Source organism: Mus caroli, unplaced genomic scaffold (assembly GCF_978045245.1).
Source record: "Mus caroli unplaced genomic scaffold, Mus_caroli_1 scaffold_1, whole genome shotgun sequence".
NCBI lineage: Eukaryota > Metazoa > Chordata > Mammalia > Rodentia > Muridae > Mus > Mus caroli.
In genome coordinates this window covers 36178620-36196880 of record NW_028227256.1, presented here as the reverse complement: position 1 = coordinate 36196880, position 18261 = coordinate 36178620, and the positions used below count along the sequence as shown (strand labels likewise).

Genomic DNA, 18261 nt, shown 5'->3' with positions numbered 1-18261 from the left:
CTCTGCCTCCTGAGCACTGGGATTAAAGGTGTGCACCACCACTCCCGGCTACCCTCAACACATTTTTATAAAGAGAGTCTATAAAAGACCCATGGGAATCAAAGGTGGGGGATCAAAGAATTGGGGAGCCTGACATTGGAGACTTTGAAGGCCTTCTTGAAGGGGTGACTTTGTCAGTCGTCTTGGGAGACTCTTAGGAAACACATTTCTGGTGGCTTTTGCACTAAGAGATGGGGAGATAAGCCAAGCATTCCTGTCTTTCCATGGCATTTCTGTGACAATTTGGTTTATAATACGTCACTAGTAAGCAGCCACGATCTATGAACACATCAGTTCGCTGGATTTATAACCTCAGATCTAGGTTAGGTTTTAACCCTGTGAGATGTGTGGCATTGCTTCAACCCCTGACATTTTGGGGTCTTTGTACAGGAACATATCAAGAATAGTTAATGCTAAGCAGGGTATGGTGGTATTGATTTGACCATTTGGGCAATGGTGGCTGGAGGACACGGAGTTCAGAGTCATCCTTGGCTACATGAGTTTGAGGAAGCCAGCCTGTGCTACATGAGACCTTTCCTCAAGAAGAATAAAACAAACAGCAAGAATAGTTAATTTCTAAAATATAGATGTATCCATGTGTTTTAATATCTTGAATACCTTCCAAGAGACCAAACTTTTGCAGACCTCACAAGTGAGTTAATAGAATGTCCTGAGATCATCCAAGACAATGCACTTAACCTGTTAACCTACTGTGTGTGTACTCAGCCTATTTAAGTGTAACTTGCCTTTCAGAGAGCGATGTAATCAGCCTCACTGTGCCTTGGATTTTCTGTGCAATCAGCTTATAATGCAGCGCTTTAATCTTAACTTAGGTACCCTTCCAGGCCCCTGATCCAGAATCATTTATATGTGCCGCGGTGTGTTGTGGTAATGATTTGCTTAATTCAGCCAACAGGTTAAAAGCAACTTGAAACAAATGTCCCATAAATGTGGGGGATAACATGTGGATATAGGTTGGTAGTGTCTGTTGGTAGTTTTGAGAGCGATTCTGGGTCAGTTGGGATTAGTAAAGGAACTTCTTTCCTCACAAAAATCTTCTGAGGCCTTGAAAAGTAAGTCTGCCTTCATCTCCTGTTCTGTGCATTATGTACTATTCGATGAATACAGCACAACGCCGTTTGTTAAGGACAGGCAACCCAGACTTATACTGCCAGGCAAAAAGGACATTAAGCATCCAAAATAGGCAATGCAGATGGGTCAGAACAGCAAACTAGATGGATGGAAGACTTGGGGGAAAATTAAAATTTGTGCTCCTTCTTGGTAAATTATTCTAAGATCTGTCTCTCTTTCTCTCCTCCTCCTTCCTCCCTCTCCCCTTTCTCTCCTTCCTTCTTCCTCCCCCTCTTCCATTCCTTTATGGTTATCAACACACTTATCCTTCAAGTTTTGTCTATATTGAGATATTCTGCCCCATTTTGCCTGTCTAACAGCTTCCTGTTACACGCAGTCTTCCAGATACAAGTTCTATAAGCTGAGAAAACTCAATTTGTATAGAAAGCATTTTGGAAATAGACTCAGCTCTCTTTCCGAGGCTCCACAGACCCTGAAACCGAGTGTGTGTGTGTGTGTGTGTGTGTGTGTGTGTGTGTGTGTGCGTGCGTGTGTGCAGGTGTGGATTACAGCTGCAGAAGGAGACTAAATTATTTTGTTTGCTTTTTTGTTTTGTTTTGTTTAGAATTGAAAGATATCAATTAGGTATTCACAGGCAACTCCCAAAGATGGAACTGGACATGCAATGTTCAAAAGAATGAAATAAATTTGAAACATTTCTCACATTAATACTGTCCTGTCCATGAAAGATGAGCTTTTTGGAAGAGTGAACTGAACATGTTCATCAATATTAACTAAAATCTTGTGAACGGTCCTACTAAAGCTAGATCAAATACTAGGGAAAACTTAATAGTAAATGTACTCAAATATTAAACGTGGCCATCTGGGGCTTGGTGGGGTTTGGCTTAGTGGATAAGGTTGCTATGGAAACACAGGGACTTGAGTCTGGATCCCCAGCACCTTTATAAAAGGCAGTGAACACCTGTGAACCCAGTGCTGGGAGGGAGAGACAGGAGGATGTCTGGGACTTGATCAGTGAGCTCTAAGTTCAGTGAGAGACACTGCCTCACAAAGTAAGATGAAGAACTATAAGAAGACATCTATTGCTAACCTCTGGCCTCCGTATGCAAGCATACACAGGTGTACATACATATGCATATATACACGACTATGTACACATACATAAATAAAATCTAAGGGCAGTCATCTAAGTAGTGGCATTGTAAGTGATTTTTAAATACTTCAATGTTTTTCAAATGCTGCCTTTATAGCCTTCCTAGATACAGAAAGGGTTGCAATTAAGTCAATGTGTCTGCTGCAAAGACAATGTGGGTCAAAGGGCCTTCTATTCAGAGTTATTTATGGAAATGGGAAAGTACATGGTCAGAACAGCTGATTTTGGTTTTGCTGTATTTTTTTTTTCCTAGATTAAGATTTAATGGCAGCACTGTAGGTAAATGAACAACTCTTGCTTGCTAGATGATGTTTTAGCATCTTTAATGGCATTGTCTAAACTTGTTTTGGGGAGCATTTCTAGAGGTTACTCCCCCCAAACACATTTTGGGTAACTCAAACACAAAGAAAGGCCCACTGAAGGTCAGCATGGTTGCCATGATTTGCTACCCAGGGCCCCGTGGCTGACACAAGCTGCATTCTGTAACTCGGGCTGTATCTCACAGGCCTAAGCAGTTTGTGGAAGATGCTATGTAGGTTTTAGGGCAGACAAGTCCATGTGGGACAAGATGGGTCAGGTCACTGCCACCTGGGGCAAAGTTTAAGAATTCACCGTGACTTCTCTGCAGGTTTGGCTGGCAATCCGGAGTGGCTTCGGGGCCATTTCTTCCCTCCTGAGATGGTACAGTGACATTTTTCCTCTTAACTACCATTTTCAGAAATATCGTCTGGGTCCCAATGGGAAGCTGGCCTAATTTCATAGTGACTCTTAGTTAACACTCACACAGGCCTCATTTAACTTGGGTCTGGTCTTTAGCAGCTTGTCACTAAAATGCTGAAGGGATGGATGGCCTTGCCCAAAGAAAGATGCTCTGTTCAAGAAGGTGGACTTCTGGCCACCCTTGATTAGTTGGCCACTTATTGAGTTCACTGAGCTTGCTTTTAAATAAATTATTCTTTACCTCAGATGCCCTCAGAGAGATTCTGGGTTTCCCTGAGCCAAGACAGCCCCAGGTTTCCAAATTTTACAGGCACACATTTCTGATGACATTCCTCTTTAGTCAAAAGAACAGAACCCAGCAAGGTAGGAGATGAAAGACGCCAGAGGAGGGAGCCCCCTTCCCCACTCTGCTGTTACTGGGCCATGGGAAGAATTAGCATTCTGCCTGCAAGCACAGCTCCACTTTCCCCTTTGTTTTGAGGACAGAATCACTCATCTGGAAATTACAGGGTAATATTAATGAATCCCGTGTCCCGTTACCGCCCTGTTCTTGTGATGCCTGCTGCTTCTGCCTTAATCACCATCCAAACAAATAGAGGAAGCCTCAACGATGGCTGTCATTTTTACCCCACGATGGGATGTATGATGAGATACATAAAACCAAGTCCAAAGCCTAGGATGGAAAATCACAGCAAAATTAGCATCCGAGATCCAACGGCAGCAATAGCCCAGAGTTCAGGGTTGGGCTCTTGTGTTCTGCCTGATTCCTGTAGGCATGGTACTCTGCAAGCCTATGTGGACTCAGACTCTTCCATGCTGGCTACAACCTTCTGCCTGTGAGACTTTCCATTCAAACCTATGTTAATTATGGCCAAAGGAACCATGTCAATGAAACAAGACCAGCCTGTGCAAAGCAGTTGGTGAAAAGGCGGAGCTCACACATCTGGTTGCTCTCCTGGCTTTGTCTCACTGACTGTGGGCTCTGGTTTCTCCTTTATTACTATTTCCATGATTGCTCCCCATCATGTGTGCTTGGAAGGAGGGATAATGCTATGTGTCTTCTTCCCCAGCATTCTGTTGCTTACTGTATAACTCAGTTAATGAAAATGAGAAGATCTGTCTTATTTTGGGTTTTACTGCCGTGAACAGACACCATGACCAAAGCAACTCTTATCAAGGAAATCATTTAATTGGACCTGGCTTACAGCTTCAGAAGTTCAGTCAATTATCATGATAGTGAGAAACATGGCAGTGTTCCAGGAGACATTAGTTGAAGAAGGAGCTGAGTTCTACATCTTGTTCCAAAGGCAACTAGGAGAAGACTGTTTTCCAAGCAGCTAGGAGGAGGCTCTCAAAGCCTGCCCCTACAGTGACACACTTCCTTTAACAAGGCCACATCTCCTAATAGTGCCACTCTCTGGGCCAAGCATATTGAAACACATGAGTCTATGGGAGCCAAACCTAGTCAAACTGGTCCTAGTCATTGGGCCATGTCCTTCTCTTCCACCTGGGAACTGAGAAGAAACAACATACCTGGGAATGACTGGCCCTTTCCCTCACAAATGGCTATCTCAGTGTAGTGGAGGGTCCAGAGTTCTTGCTTATCCAGTTTGAATGCCTTCCCCTTGCCCAAACCATGCTGAGTCTAAGGACTAGGGATTAAAGAATAAACAAGAGTTCAGCTCACATTTCAGATCTGGCAATCCCTCTACTGTGAACCCTGAACCAGCTAATCTTTCTGGACATTCTTGAATTTCTTGAATAAGATGCAATAAAGCCATCACCTCTCCCCCTCCTCTCACCTCAACCAAATGCCTGGACTTACAGAAGCAACTTCCTAGTCAAGTGAAAGAGGAGACCAGGAATTTCTTCAACCCCAGGACAGAGGATGAAGGGAACATCCACTGTTCATTAGCAACATGCGAAGCAAAAACAGTTGCATGATGCAGAAAAGCTGTAGATTCTCGGGGTCTTTGAGCAAAGCAACAGCCAGCACTTGTTGCCCCGCCCCTTGAGCACAAAGCAAAGCGAAGGGAGCAGCTTCTACTTGAGTGTGAGAGGAGGCCAGGTGTATTGAGATTTGATCCCCGTGGCTACTGGTGGGCTGCAAAATCCCAGGTCCTACGGTTTCTCTACTGTAATGTAGGAACAGTAATAGCCCACTGTACAGGGATTCCAGGAGAATGGGAGAAGATCTGTGGCAAAACCACGCCTCTGCTAGAGTACAAGGCAAACCTTAATCATCTGCTGCAAAGCAGCCCCAGTATCCCCACACCTGGGACAAAGACAAAAACACATTCTTAGAATATCTCTGTGTCATTAAAAGAACCCCAAATCCCAGAATTGTCATTACAATCGAGTTCATTCATTTACTTGTTGGAGGGCCACAAATGGACTTTGCAAACCTTACAACTTGTGACCTACGGGGTTGCAAAGCATTTCCAGAGGAGGCTGAGAGTCCTAGGACCAGGTGAAGGGCCCAGCACTTGTTGCTTCTGAATAAGCTCAAGAGCAAAGTTTGGAGCTGTGACGAAAGGATGGACCATCTAGAGACTGACATATCCGGAGATCCATCCCATAATCAGCTTCCAAACGCTGACACCATTGCATACACTAGCAAGATTTTGCTGAAAGGACCCAGATAGAGCTGTCTCTTGTGAGACTATGCTGGGGCCTAGCAAACACAGAAGTGGATGTTCACAGTCAGCTATTGGATGGATCACAGGGCCCCCAATGGAGGAGCTAGAGAAAGTACCCAAGGAGCTAAAGGGATCTGCAACCCTATAGGTGGAACAACAATATGAACTAACCAGTACCCCGGAGCTTGTGTCTCTAGCTGCATATATATCAGAAGATGGCCTAGTCAGTCATCATTGGAAAGAGAAGCCCATTAGTCATGCAAACTTTATATGCCTCAGTACAGGGGAATGCCAGGGCCAAGAAGTGGGATTGGGTGGGGGAGCATGTGGGGGACTTTTGGGATAGCATTGGAAATGTAAATGAAATAAATACCCAATAAAAAAAGAAAAAAGAAAAAAAAAAGCTAATCAGTCTCATTGTTGACTGTTTCTGCAGATGCTTGTGCATATAAAAGAGTGGAGATAAACATCAACTAACCTCATGTGTGTGAGATTTAGGTTCTTCCCTGAGTCCTGACTGCCTCAGAACAAGTAAAATATGTTCAACGGCGATGCCTGGCCCACCCCTTCCTGCTCCTCACTCTGACCACATCGAAGCTGCCAGTCAACACACTGACCTTTTGCTAATATAAATACAAGGAGAGGTTCAAACAGTCCAGACTCCCTCATTCTTGTAGCTTCAGACTGAGAAACTTTGTGAGTGGCTGTGGACTGGTGTCTCTCATGGCTTTTTCCTCATGGGACAGTTGCTCTTGAGGCCACACAAGGGGCGATTCTCTGGGGACTCAACTACTTGCAAGTCAATCATGAAGTTGAGGGACGTAGGTATGTGTTTCATCTCTACAGGCTCATGAGGGGAACTACAGTAGAGCACAGAGTACCTGCTCCATATGATGTAGAAAAGATCTGAATGAGATCAGAGGGGAGGGGCTTGTTTGTGGGCCTGTAACAAATATTCCGCTGACTAGCCTTTCATGTTTCTCTCTACTGCTGCCCTGTCCCTTGTACCCCAATGGTCTGTAGCATGCCCTGTCACTCATCAGCTGTGCATTCCTGTGGGGACTGAGTTCACTTATTCACCCCTGCTTTCTTGGTTCACCAAGCTTTGCACAGTGATTGCCCACTTGGGTGGGTTGTGTCACGTTGATGACCACTTTTGACCTTCGACCCCAACTTCATGACTACCTTGAACACAGTAGGTATTCAGTGAATACCCTTAAAGGAATAAACACAGGTAGGGTTGTAGGTGCTTCAACATAATGACTACCAGGCTAGTAAATCCCGACTGTTTAACCATGGTACAAGGAGTCATGATGCTGCTACTACACAGATGAAGAAACTGAGCTAATATAAAGGCAGTGCTTAGCCACTGCCCACTCAGTAACAACTGAATGTGGACAGAGGAATAGTGGGATAATGATAATGCTTGTGCTGTCCACAGTCAGGCAGCACCCCAACACCACCCCCAGAGCTTGAACACGGGCCTGTGTGGCTCCCATCAGCCTGTCTCGCCAAGCAGCACCTGTCTTGTAAAAGCAGAAACTGGAGGCCTCTGAATGGTGACCATTGTCAACAGGGTAGCACATAGGCACACTAAAAACACAGACTTCTTGCCAAGTCTCACACAACGACAACTTCACTGGTGAGGTGCAAATCTTAAAGCTACTGTGAAATGTTTCAGGGAGCTGCACCCACAGCTGCCCACCATGTTGAGTTTAATAGCGTGGAAATGTCTCATGCACCGTGAGGCAGGCGCAGTCTTCACTTACCTCTTCGCTCTATCCTTCTCATCTTCGTCCATTAGAGTTTCTATGCAGTCTTTCCTGCTAAATAAAACAGAAAAAAGAATCTGATGAGAGTGGTCTGCTTCTCGATCTTTCTTACAGGTTTTGATGGTTGTCACTATGTTGGACTTATCTAACATGCACACCTCAACCCAGTGATTCTTGACCTTACAGGTCACAGCAGCCTGTTGTGTGCCCAAAATGTACTGAGGATTCCAAAGTTCTTGTCCATGTGAGTTTAAGCAGACATGTTTGGATTCAAGCATCCATGCCATTAGGGATCAGGTACAGGCACGTCTAACCTAACAGGGCAGCACACTGTTGGAATAACACGCTTTGGGACCACACAACCAAATGACACTGCAATAAATTCTTAGGATCGTGCTGGGGAGATGGCTCAAGTGTTTATTATGCAAGTGTGAGGATCTGAGTTCGGGATCTAGCATTCAAGAATATGGTAGTGTGTCTCTAAACCCAACACTGGGGAGCACAGGGAAGTGGATAGAGACTCACTGGATAGCCAGTCTAGCTGAGACACTGAGCTCCAGGTTCACTGAAGGACCTTATGGTGGCAGGAAGGGGGATAACAATAGAGGAAAGCTGTATCAACCTCTGTCCTCCAGATGTGCCTAATAGGCACATACACCCACCCACACATGTGCACCTACATATAACACACACACCTCATAATGTTTCAGGTATTTTTACGACTTTTGTCTTAGACCATATTGACAGATGCCTGTGAGTTGAAAGGTATTATCAGAGTGATGTTGAAGTAGCTTCTTGAAAAATCCATTGTAGTCTTGGAGAATGAGTCTTTTTTTTTTAATTTTTTTAAAATAAAGCAAACAATCATTATTTTTCAAAACCAGATCTAGGTGTTTCCTGGTCACATGTTGAGAATTGTCCCAGGGCCCCTTCTCAATGAAACTGTGTCTCCATCTCAAACTGGACACTAGCAAGCTGCTCTTGCTGGATGCTCATGATGTCCTAGGGATGCTGCACTTGGCTTGGTTCATCCCAAGATACAAACCCTCTATCTAACATGTGACCAGGAGGACTCAGCCCCACAGAAGTGTGATCCATAGTCCTTCCTTAAAGCTCATGGATGAAGAAGATTACTCAATAGTCCAGGAATGTTCATGTATTTCCCAAGTCCCCAGGACCTAATTCACCCCAGCCTCACCCTCATCTTGTGTTCCTCACCAGACTTCTAAACTCCATACTTGGCAAATGTACCAGCAACTACTCTGCGCCTTTGAAGTTTTACATAAAATTTTTACTGAGGTGGCTTTCATGACCCAGAGCAAAGGAAAGAAACCCTGTAGCAATGGGCTTAGCCCCATGGCCCTTTCGGGTGGATTTAGGGGTAGATCCATGGGGAACTCCATTTATCATCTGATGTTTGTATCACATTAACACATGCTTCATGCCTGCATGTGTGTGCATTAGACACTCTCCAGATAGAATCTCCTCAACACTTGATGGTGAAAGATCCTGGGGGAAATTCACTCAGTGATGTCCTACTTGGGTTCTGTCCTGCCAAGGACAATGGCAGTGGGGAGTGTCCAGGGTAGGATTGTAGGTCCACTAACTGTATCTACAGAACTCCTGTATCTATGGGAGGGATGAGACACTTAGGGTACTAGATCCTAACTGCATGATACACCACAAACTAGGCATCCAATGGTGACTAACAGCTGTTCTTTTTCTGAGCGTATAGCTCTTTGAATTCACAAAGCTCCAGTGGCTTACGCTAATTTCTTCTCTCACTTCTCTCTCCCAAGTCCTTGATACCAGTTCTCTGGTTGGTGAAACAAAGCTAGTCAAACTGCTCCCCTTAAAAATGTAATGTCTGCTCAGGAATCCCAGTGGTCCTCCTATTCCCAAGGCTTTGTCATCTCTGTTACTTCCCATGCCTCTCCTACATATTACTTTCTTACTATAAAAACTGCAGTGAAGTACACGTAGTGAATCATGGCACTGTGAGTATTTGTGAGTGAATTGTAGTGCAACCACCTCCACCATCCATCAGCAGAACTCCAATCCTCCTCAAAACTAAAGCTGAAAACTAATGGCCATGCTCATGTCAACTGCATACACTATGGCCATGTTCATGCCAACTGTACACATTATGGTCATGCTCATGTCAACTGCACACATTCACTCATGGGTACTTGGAGAGGAAGATCCAGAGATCAAGTGGCCTCCTCTAGCATTGTGTTGTCACTATGACTCATCCTGTGGATGAGTGCATTGATAATAAGGCTACAGTACTTATTAACTTGTTTTTAATTGCTTTATTTAGTCCCAGTCTCTAGTCCCTTCACCGTGTATGTGTGTGTGTGTGCACGAGCACCACAGTGCACATGTGGAAGTCAGAGGACAAATTTCAGGAGTTGGTTCTTTCCTTCAACTATGTGAGTCTTGGGTTAGAATATAGGTTGTCGGATTTGGTAACAAGAGCCATTACTCAGTAGGCCTGATGAACTTACTTTTAACGTCAACACACTGATATCAACACCCCTGAATGTACGCTCAGTGGTGGGCTGGCTAGATGCCTGGGTACTTCCTGTTCTAATTTTTTGAGGAAGAGCCACACTGCTTCCTGTGTTGGCACAAAGCCTTCTTTCCCCAACATCTGCTTCCACACTTGCCATCTTCTGGTTTTTGACCACGGTCTTACCTGGATTGAAGGGCTAAGGGGCTATCTCATACTTTCAGACCATGTTTCTTTAATGATCAGTGACATTCAACATTCTTCCCAATACCTCCCAATCAGCCATTTGTCCTCCTTAAGTCTGGGAAGGACATTATCTTAAGTGGCATAAACCAGACTCAGAAAGAAGAGCATGTGAGCCCAGTCATATGTGGGATCTAAAATAGTGAATGTCGGAGCAGCAGCAAGGGTTCTGTCCTACATCTCAGGGAAAGTCAGTCAGCCGTCCAGCTGGAACCCTGGCTCTGCCTCTGCTAATGTGATCTCACACACAGCACGTGTGAAGAAGCCCCAGCCCTACTTTCCCATCTGCGAAGTGGAGACAGCAGCAGGGCCTCCCTTTCTGTGCTTAGTAGGTGAGATTAGCAAATCCACAAGAAATTCCAGCATAGTCCCTGGCACAAACAAACCATTAAAACTCCAGTCACTATTACTCCCAGTATCAGTAACGATCTTAGAGCGTTAGCAGTGGGAGGTGGTGCCATGGGTGAGGGGGTCCTTGGGGGAAAGATTATCGTCTTCACCTATTAATGGTGTGTGTGTGTGTGTGTGTGTGTGTGTGTGTGTGTGTGTGTGTGTGTGTACACATGGAGGGGAGCCTCTGTTAATGATAGCAGGGACCCAGGGACACATCATAGGATGTTTCAAGGCTGGGAAGAAGTGAAAGATGAAATGGAACTCGTGGGAATGCAATAAACAGGGGAGGAAATGACAGAAGACATGTTTTACACAGCAAGGCTCCAAATAACATTTATATGACCCAGGTGAAACTTCCGCCCTGAGGACTCTGGAACATTCTTTCTTTCAGCCACTTATTTATTACCCAGTGGATTAGAACTTTGGCTCTGAGTCATTGGGGACTGGAAAAGGAGAGAGGGTGACAGTTTTCTGGTGCTACACACATTTGCCTTTGGAGCACACAGTGAGGCAGACAGGTGACAGGGTCTGCCTGGGGCTAGCAGCTGACAGCTGGGTCTCCAGATGAGACCAAATGCAATGTATGTGGAAATGAGGTAAGACACTAGGAAAATTAAAGAGATGTAGAGTCTTTGAGTTAGGTAGCTAGTTAGATATAACCAGGGACCAAGGCACCGGGCTCTGATTGCTGATCAAAAGAATGGTGCCTCAATGTACCTCAGGCCCAGGGTGAGCTCATGAGAGTCCCGACTGCTCAGAAAGTCATTAGATTATTAATTAGCCTGTGGCTTTATGGTAAAGAACAGATATCAGTATACCCTCCCTTTAGAGTTAATCCAAATCAAATTCCCAGTAAAGCTTTCTTGTTCTGGATTCTTTTGCTTCTTTGTTTGTTTTGTTTTAAGTTCCTTTTATTGATGACAGACCAAGAGCAGGCACGAGTTTCTTGGTGCCCAAGATCAGGAGGACGGCTGAGTTTGTGTTTGTTTTGTTTTTGTTATTTATTTATGTCTTCATTCTTCTCTCATACATTACATCCTGACTATGGGCTCCCTTCCCTTCCCTCCTCCCAGTCCCCTCCCTACCTGCCCTCTCTCTGATATCCACCCCTCCTTCATTTTCCTTCAGAAAAGAGCAGTCCTCCCAAGGACATCGTCTGAACATGATACAATAAACTACAATAAGAGCAGGCACAAACCCTCGTATCAAGACTAGGTGAGGCAATCCAGCGGGATGAAAAGGGTCCCAAGAGCAGGCAAAGAGTGAGAGACACTTCCCCGCCCCCACTTTAGAACACCAAGGTACACAACCATCACACACATGCAGAGGATCTGGCTCAGACCCATACAGGCTCCCCGACTGTCGGTTCAGTCTCTGTGAGCCCCCTACGAGCCTTGCTCAGCTGATTGTGTGGGCTGTGTGCTACTGATGGCTCCTACAATTGTTGAGATTCTTAAGGATAAGCATAAACTCTGCCTAAAGTTAGACCAATACAGTGGTCTCTGGCTATCATCTGTACTCCTCTGTTAGAGACTTTTCCTCACTGGCCACTCTCTCACCCTGAGAGCATTTCTGCACTCTTTCATAGACCCTGTTTGTGCAATATCTACTCCGTTTGTCCCAGCCAACTCATTACAACAGAGATTATAAGACCCTGCAGCCGAGTAGAGATGGTCGGGATCCTGGTAATGCACACGAAGTCTCCCACCTTCTGAGGGCTAAGTGTTGCAGAGTAGTGAAGAGATTTTTCCGGAAAGTCCGCCCGCCACAAAGACAGTGTCAATTCTTCTATTAGAATATGCTCAGGTAAAGAAATTAAAAAACAATAAGCCATGTTATGGCCGAGATACATATGACCTCTGGGCTTAACCTGTGCCCCTCATCTATAACACCTGCAATTCCCTGAGAACCTCACAAACAAGTGTATGCACTTTATTTAGAGTCAAAACACATCTTATTCCCTCGTGACCCAGAAGAGGAAGGATTCCTCCAACCTTTGTGATCAAGGATTTTTCTTATTAGCCTGTAATCCTGTCCAAGTCACGGGCCTGTGATCTTATTTATTTAAACAAAAAGAAATCCTTATAAATCCTTTAAAACGAAGCCACGGGAACAGTATTTTTTTTTTTAATTAAAGCTGGTTTTGGTAGCTGGTAAATAGTTTCGGAGCAAACTCTGTAGTCTTTGTGTGACTGCTTAACACTCACTGCTGTGTTCAACCAGGCACTGACCACATATACAGCTGTGTTCCAATAAAACTTTATTTACTAAAGTAGGCTGAGGGTCAAGCAGTGTGTGCCGGTGGTAAATTATCACTAGAGCCGTTTTGAACTTTCTGTAGCGTCTTTATAGGCCCAGTGCATCGCTCTGTGTCATCATGAGTGTTCCGTGAAATGACCGCCTTAAGCCTATTGTGCTGCAAGGCCGATGTTTTCACAAAATAAAACCGTGATGTTTTCAAATTGGCTGGGAGGTGGTTTGAATTACGGGTCCCAAGTTAGCTGGAAAATCCCAATTCTCCTCCTACCAAACCAACAGAACATGGTGAATTTAGTTTGTTCAAAGGAAGAAAAACAAAACTCGGAAAACAAGAACAAGTTGAAATCAAAACAGGGGACACTAAGCACACACATGTCCCCACTGGCTGGGTTATCTCTCGTGAACAGTGAATGTACCTTCTGTCCTGCCAGGAGGCCCTGATGAGGGGCTTCAGGTCGGGAGATGGACAGCATTTTTTTCTCATTATTTTTTCTGTTATAAAAAGGCTTTGAAGGACAGGTGCTAATGAACTGGAGATGTTCCCCCCTCATCATTTGGGGGAAAGTAGGAAGTGACTTCTACCTTGCGATTCTTCCTCGACAAGCAATAGCCTTTTGGATTGCCTGTGATTCATTCACTGGGGGGGGGGGGGGGGGAGCAGGTTTATTTTTCTAAAGGAAATGGGCAATAAAAAACCAGAGAGGCAGCAGCTGCCTCCACAATCCCTAGCTTCCCTTCAATTATGGAATTCTCAAGTTCTGGCACATTCCCCAATTGGGGAAGAGCCAGTCTGACAGATTTGATCGCAACTCTGGTCAAATCCAGCGCTGGCCACAAGAAGCCACATCTCAAGAGCTTTTCCCATGGCTTCACAGAGAGCCCAGGGTGAGCCCATGACCAGACCCCCACAGAGCTCCCCCGACTACCAGAAACTCTGCCATAAGCAAGGCCAAGGCTGAGGCTTCATCTGCCTTTGTGACTCCGGTTTTTCTTTTATAGTCGCCTTCTTCCAAGGGCATGGTGACTCATTGTTCAGGGAAATGATGACATAGTTCATGACGGAATGAATGGAGAAAGCTAGAAAATGTGTTATTAAGTCAACTCACAATGATATCTTTGGTCAGACAAGCGTTTCCAACCTACAAATGGCTGCAGTATCTGGGCAGAAGGACCATTGTAACAGTCCACAAGGTTCCTGTAATCTTTGTCACCCACTTCTCCATCCCTGAAGATTCCCTCTGGGCGGCCCCTTTTACGAGAGTTCAAGCCACTCTGTGGTCCGTCCTGAGTGACAGTATGTGGCCAGGGTGTGGACAATGGATGCCTAGTGAAATCAGTAAGAGGGGCAGGAGGCTTATGAGTCACCCTTGTGGCTGAGTCACACACAGTCTTTGTTGGGAGCCACTGCCAAAGACAAACCCAAAGGATCTGTGTGTGGTGTGGGGCCCTGTTTCTCTCTCCAGGTAGCTGTGTTCCAGAAGATCCCTCTGAGTCTGGAAAACGTCATCCTAATTGGGTTTAAGGCTTCGAAGGGAGCAAACGAGAAACAAGATGTTCTCGGGCACAGGAATCAAACTAGTTTGGACACTGGGGTATGGTGATGGGGATTAACATCAGAGTTTCCTATAACGTTTAACCAAGACGTGGGATGTTTCACGTGAACCACTGGCTGGTGGAGGCAGGAGAGTTAGTGTGAGTGTGAGCTGGATTTAGGTTTGAATGCCTTCAACCTCTTCTCCTCTAGTCTTGTGGTGGCTTTTGCTGGATCCCGGGTCTGATGATTTCATCAGTAACTGATGTGGCTACGACTTGCTTTCCACAGTCAAGAGGACACACCACTAGGATCCTCTCCTCTCCTATAAGACAGTGGCTAGAAACAGGCTATCTGGAATCCAGTCCGGTCTATCTGATGCCACACACCAAGATGGACCGAGCATCAGCAGTTAGTACTGATTCCCCCTCCTCCTCCTCTTCCTTGCCACACCTTTACTTCTTTCATTTAGAGTTTAGGTACTGTCTTGTCTGCCTGAACACTGCCCACTGCCTCTGATCACATCAGGTCTGAGCAGAGCTCCCAGGCTACAGGAAGCTCACGAGGGGAGTATCTGAGGCAGCATCAGCATCAGCAGCAAGAGGTTTTCTTGCTTCACAGGACTGTGATTTGTTATACTTCCTTTTAAAAGGTATCCATGAGGTTAAATCTCCCTGTCTGTCCTCAGTTGGCTCTCGTACAGTTCAGCTGAGCACATAAGGGCTGGCTGGCACAGCTTTGTTCAAAGGTCCTGGCCATGAGAAAACAGGGTGTGTCAGGAACTCTCGGGTCAATTTGTGTGGTTAGCTACTCCTTGTCTCTTGGCCTGCTGTCATGAAGGAACTGAAATTGTACCTACAGTCCTATCCAGATATCCTCAAGGCTCTGGCCCCTCACAAGGTCCTTCTTATTCGGCCCTGCACAGTTTAGTGTAGTGGTTCCTAGCAGGCTAGGAAACAACTATGGCTGCCCTGCTTCTCTCCTGACCACAACAAGACCATTTTTGCTATGCTTCCCTATGGCCGAGTGTGAAGTAAGCCTGGCCTGGACCTAGGCATGGCTGGCCAGGGGAGAGGCCCAGCATCCACTGTGAGGGTTTGCAGCAGGACAAAGGCTTTCTTTTTCCTCCCTCCACCTCCTCCATGTGTATATGTGCAAGTGTTCTTGACCTTGCATACACAGCAGAGGCCAGAGGTCAAAGTCAGCGAGTGTATACCGCAGCATGCGTGTGGAAGTTGGAGGGCCACTTTGGGAGTTAGCGCTCTCCTTCCACTATGGATCTTAGGGATTGAACCCAGGCTGCTAGGCTTGGGTGGGCAAGTGTTTTTATTGCTGAACCACCTCCTTTTCCTTCCAGCTTACCGTGCGTGAGGCAGGATCTCTCACTGAACCTGGAGTTGACTGATTGGCTAGGCTGGCTGGCCAGCAAGGTCTGGGGCTCTACCTAGCTCTGCCTCCCCCCACCCCCACCCTGTCCCTCAAATGCTGAGGTTCAGGTCCTCATTCATGAGATGAATGCACTTTTGCTTACAAAATCCTCTTAGCCCTGGCAGGTTTCAGAACCAGAAGTCTTGGGCCCAGGATACCTTTCTCAAGGCTCATGGCTATATATGAACATATGTTCTGGTGAGACCAGCCATGGCTAAAGCTCTGGTTTAGCTTATGGTTTTCATACGTATCAGCTTATTTAAGCATAGCCATCAGATCCTGACTCTAATTCAACCAGAGCAACCAAGAGACGGTGTTCTAGGCCCATGGACCGCGATCTGACATAATTTGGGCTAGAAATAGAAGAAGCAAGCATGCGTGTGTGGAGTGAAGGAGGGATGAGATATACATCAATCAACACAGCCCCATAGTTCAGGAGACAGAGATCATGTTGTAGTGCCCAAAGCCCTGATTGACAAGCTGTCAATCTTCGAGTGTCGCTCCCATCATCCTCTGCCGGACCTCTGTCTCTGGCATCTCTAAATCTCCCTTTCCTTGGCATTAGACACCCAAGACCCTTTTACTTGGTGGCAACCCCTCAAGGACAGGACATTTCCTGCCCTCTAGGAGGCTCAACAAGCAGCTGAGGCTCATAGTGCTCAGGGAAGGTGTCCGCAGGTTGTAGCTAACATGTTGGAATCTGTCTTTAAAACTGTGGGAGAAAAGCCCAGCTTTTGGTTACCAGCAAGAATGGGTCCTAACACAGGGCTGCTGGGACACAGGCTGAATGTGGGGCAAGGGAGACCCTACGACTAGATCCATGTTCCAGCTTCCCTGAGGTGCCTGGAGGTAGTCCTTTAGACATAACAAATTCAGACACCCCAGAGACAGCTGTCTGCACTGGTCGGAAGGCAACTTACTCTGCCTGGTGCCTCGGAGCAAGGCCAGACAGGCTTAGTCTGATGTGGGCAAACAGCAAAAGTGGGTCAACATAACAGCCCTGCTCATCCATAGGCATGAACCATGAGGAAGGAAGGCCTGCTCCAGGTCTAGCCTGAGCAGCTTGGGGTGGCCTCTAGGTGGCAGACGGGGGACCATGGGAGAGCACCTGGAAAGAGTTTTTAGGGAGATCTGACTCCTTCTTGTGGGCACCTGCATTTACTTCCACAGGACACACACACACACACACACACACACACACACACACACACTCATCCCTTTAGCTTAGACAAACATATACACATAACTAAAACAAACAAACAAACAAACAAAACCCCAAGTCTTAGAAACAAAAGGCAAAACTAAAGCACAGAAAAACAGCTCAGATCGTAGGCTCCACCAAGGCTCTGATTTGTCACTAAAGACAAACCAACCACCTGACAGGCACAGAGGTAACTGTGACACTTTACATCGACTGCTGGGAAGCAGATGCTGTCTCTCAGGTCTCCAGCTTCCACTGCTGTCCTCTGACAACCAACCCGGAGGCCACTGGAATAACTGCTGCCGTACAGGGGTGGGGACTGATTTTGTTAAGGATTGCCAGGACTGGAGGGGACAGACACCTCATGAGGGAGGGGTCAGGACCCTCTCCTGTTTCCATAGCTGCACTGGGCTACAGCATATGGACCGAAAGTTCTGGCTGAGGCTGTAGCTCAGTGTAGGACATTTGCCTACTAACAAGGCCCTGGGTTGGATTCCTAGTACGTCAAGTAAATATACAGAAAGGCCACCTCCAGGCTTTTCTGTCTAGAAGTTGGACAAAGTACCAGAAAGTGAAGGAAACTGATCAGAGGCCAAGTGTCTTAGTCAAGGTTTTACTGCTGTGAACAGACACCATGATCAAGGCAACTCAACATTTAATTGGGGCTGGCTTATAGGTTTAGAGGTTCAGTTCACTATCACCAAGGCCAGAGCATGGCAGCATCCAGGCAGGCAGAGTGCAGGAGGATCTGAGAGTTCTACATCTTCATCTGAAGGCTGCTAGGAGAAGACTCGTTCCCAGGCAGCTGTGCCTAGGGTTTCAAAGCCCAGGTCCAGAACTACATACCTTCTTCAACAAGGCCACACCTATTCCAACAAGGTCACACCTTCAAATAGTGCTACTCCCTGGGCCAAGCATATACAAACCAGCACACTAGGTGAGCTGACCTACTTCCAGGAACAGGTGTTTGAGTCAGTAGGTCCCAGAAGGTTCTAGGACACATCTGCACCAAGGCTAGTATTCATATCTCCCCCAGAGAAGGCTGGAATGTCATCCTCAGCAAACGGGGCGAATGAGAGTCAGCCTGAGGCTCCTGAGAGAGAGAGAGTTCAGAGCAAAGCGGCAGCGGACATGTTTGTAAGAGACTTTCCTAATGCAGGACGTGGCTTTTCCTGAATTTCATTCCATACAGACGCGCTGATAAAGATTCCGTGTCTATCATCCCTTGGGAAGCGTTCAACTAGGAATATCCAGGACTTTGGGAATATCCTCCCAACCT

The 18261-nt window shown here is 46.1% G+C and overlaps 1 protein-coding gene across 1 annotated transcript in view; it reads right to left on the bottom strand.

Annotated features, from left to right (window-relative positions):
* Npas2 (neuronal PAS domain protein 2) overlaps positions 1-18261 on the bottom strand; it is a 164746-nt gene that overhangs the window by 92773 nt on the left and 53712 nt on the right. The window contains exon 2 of the mRNA XM_029482993.2: positions 7413-7469. Coding sequence (XP_029338853.1) covers positions 7413-7444 — 32 coding nt within the window. The 5' untranslated portion in view covers positions 7445-7469. The remainder of the gene's footprint in view (positions 1-7412; positions 7470-18261) is intronic.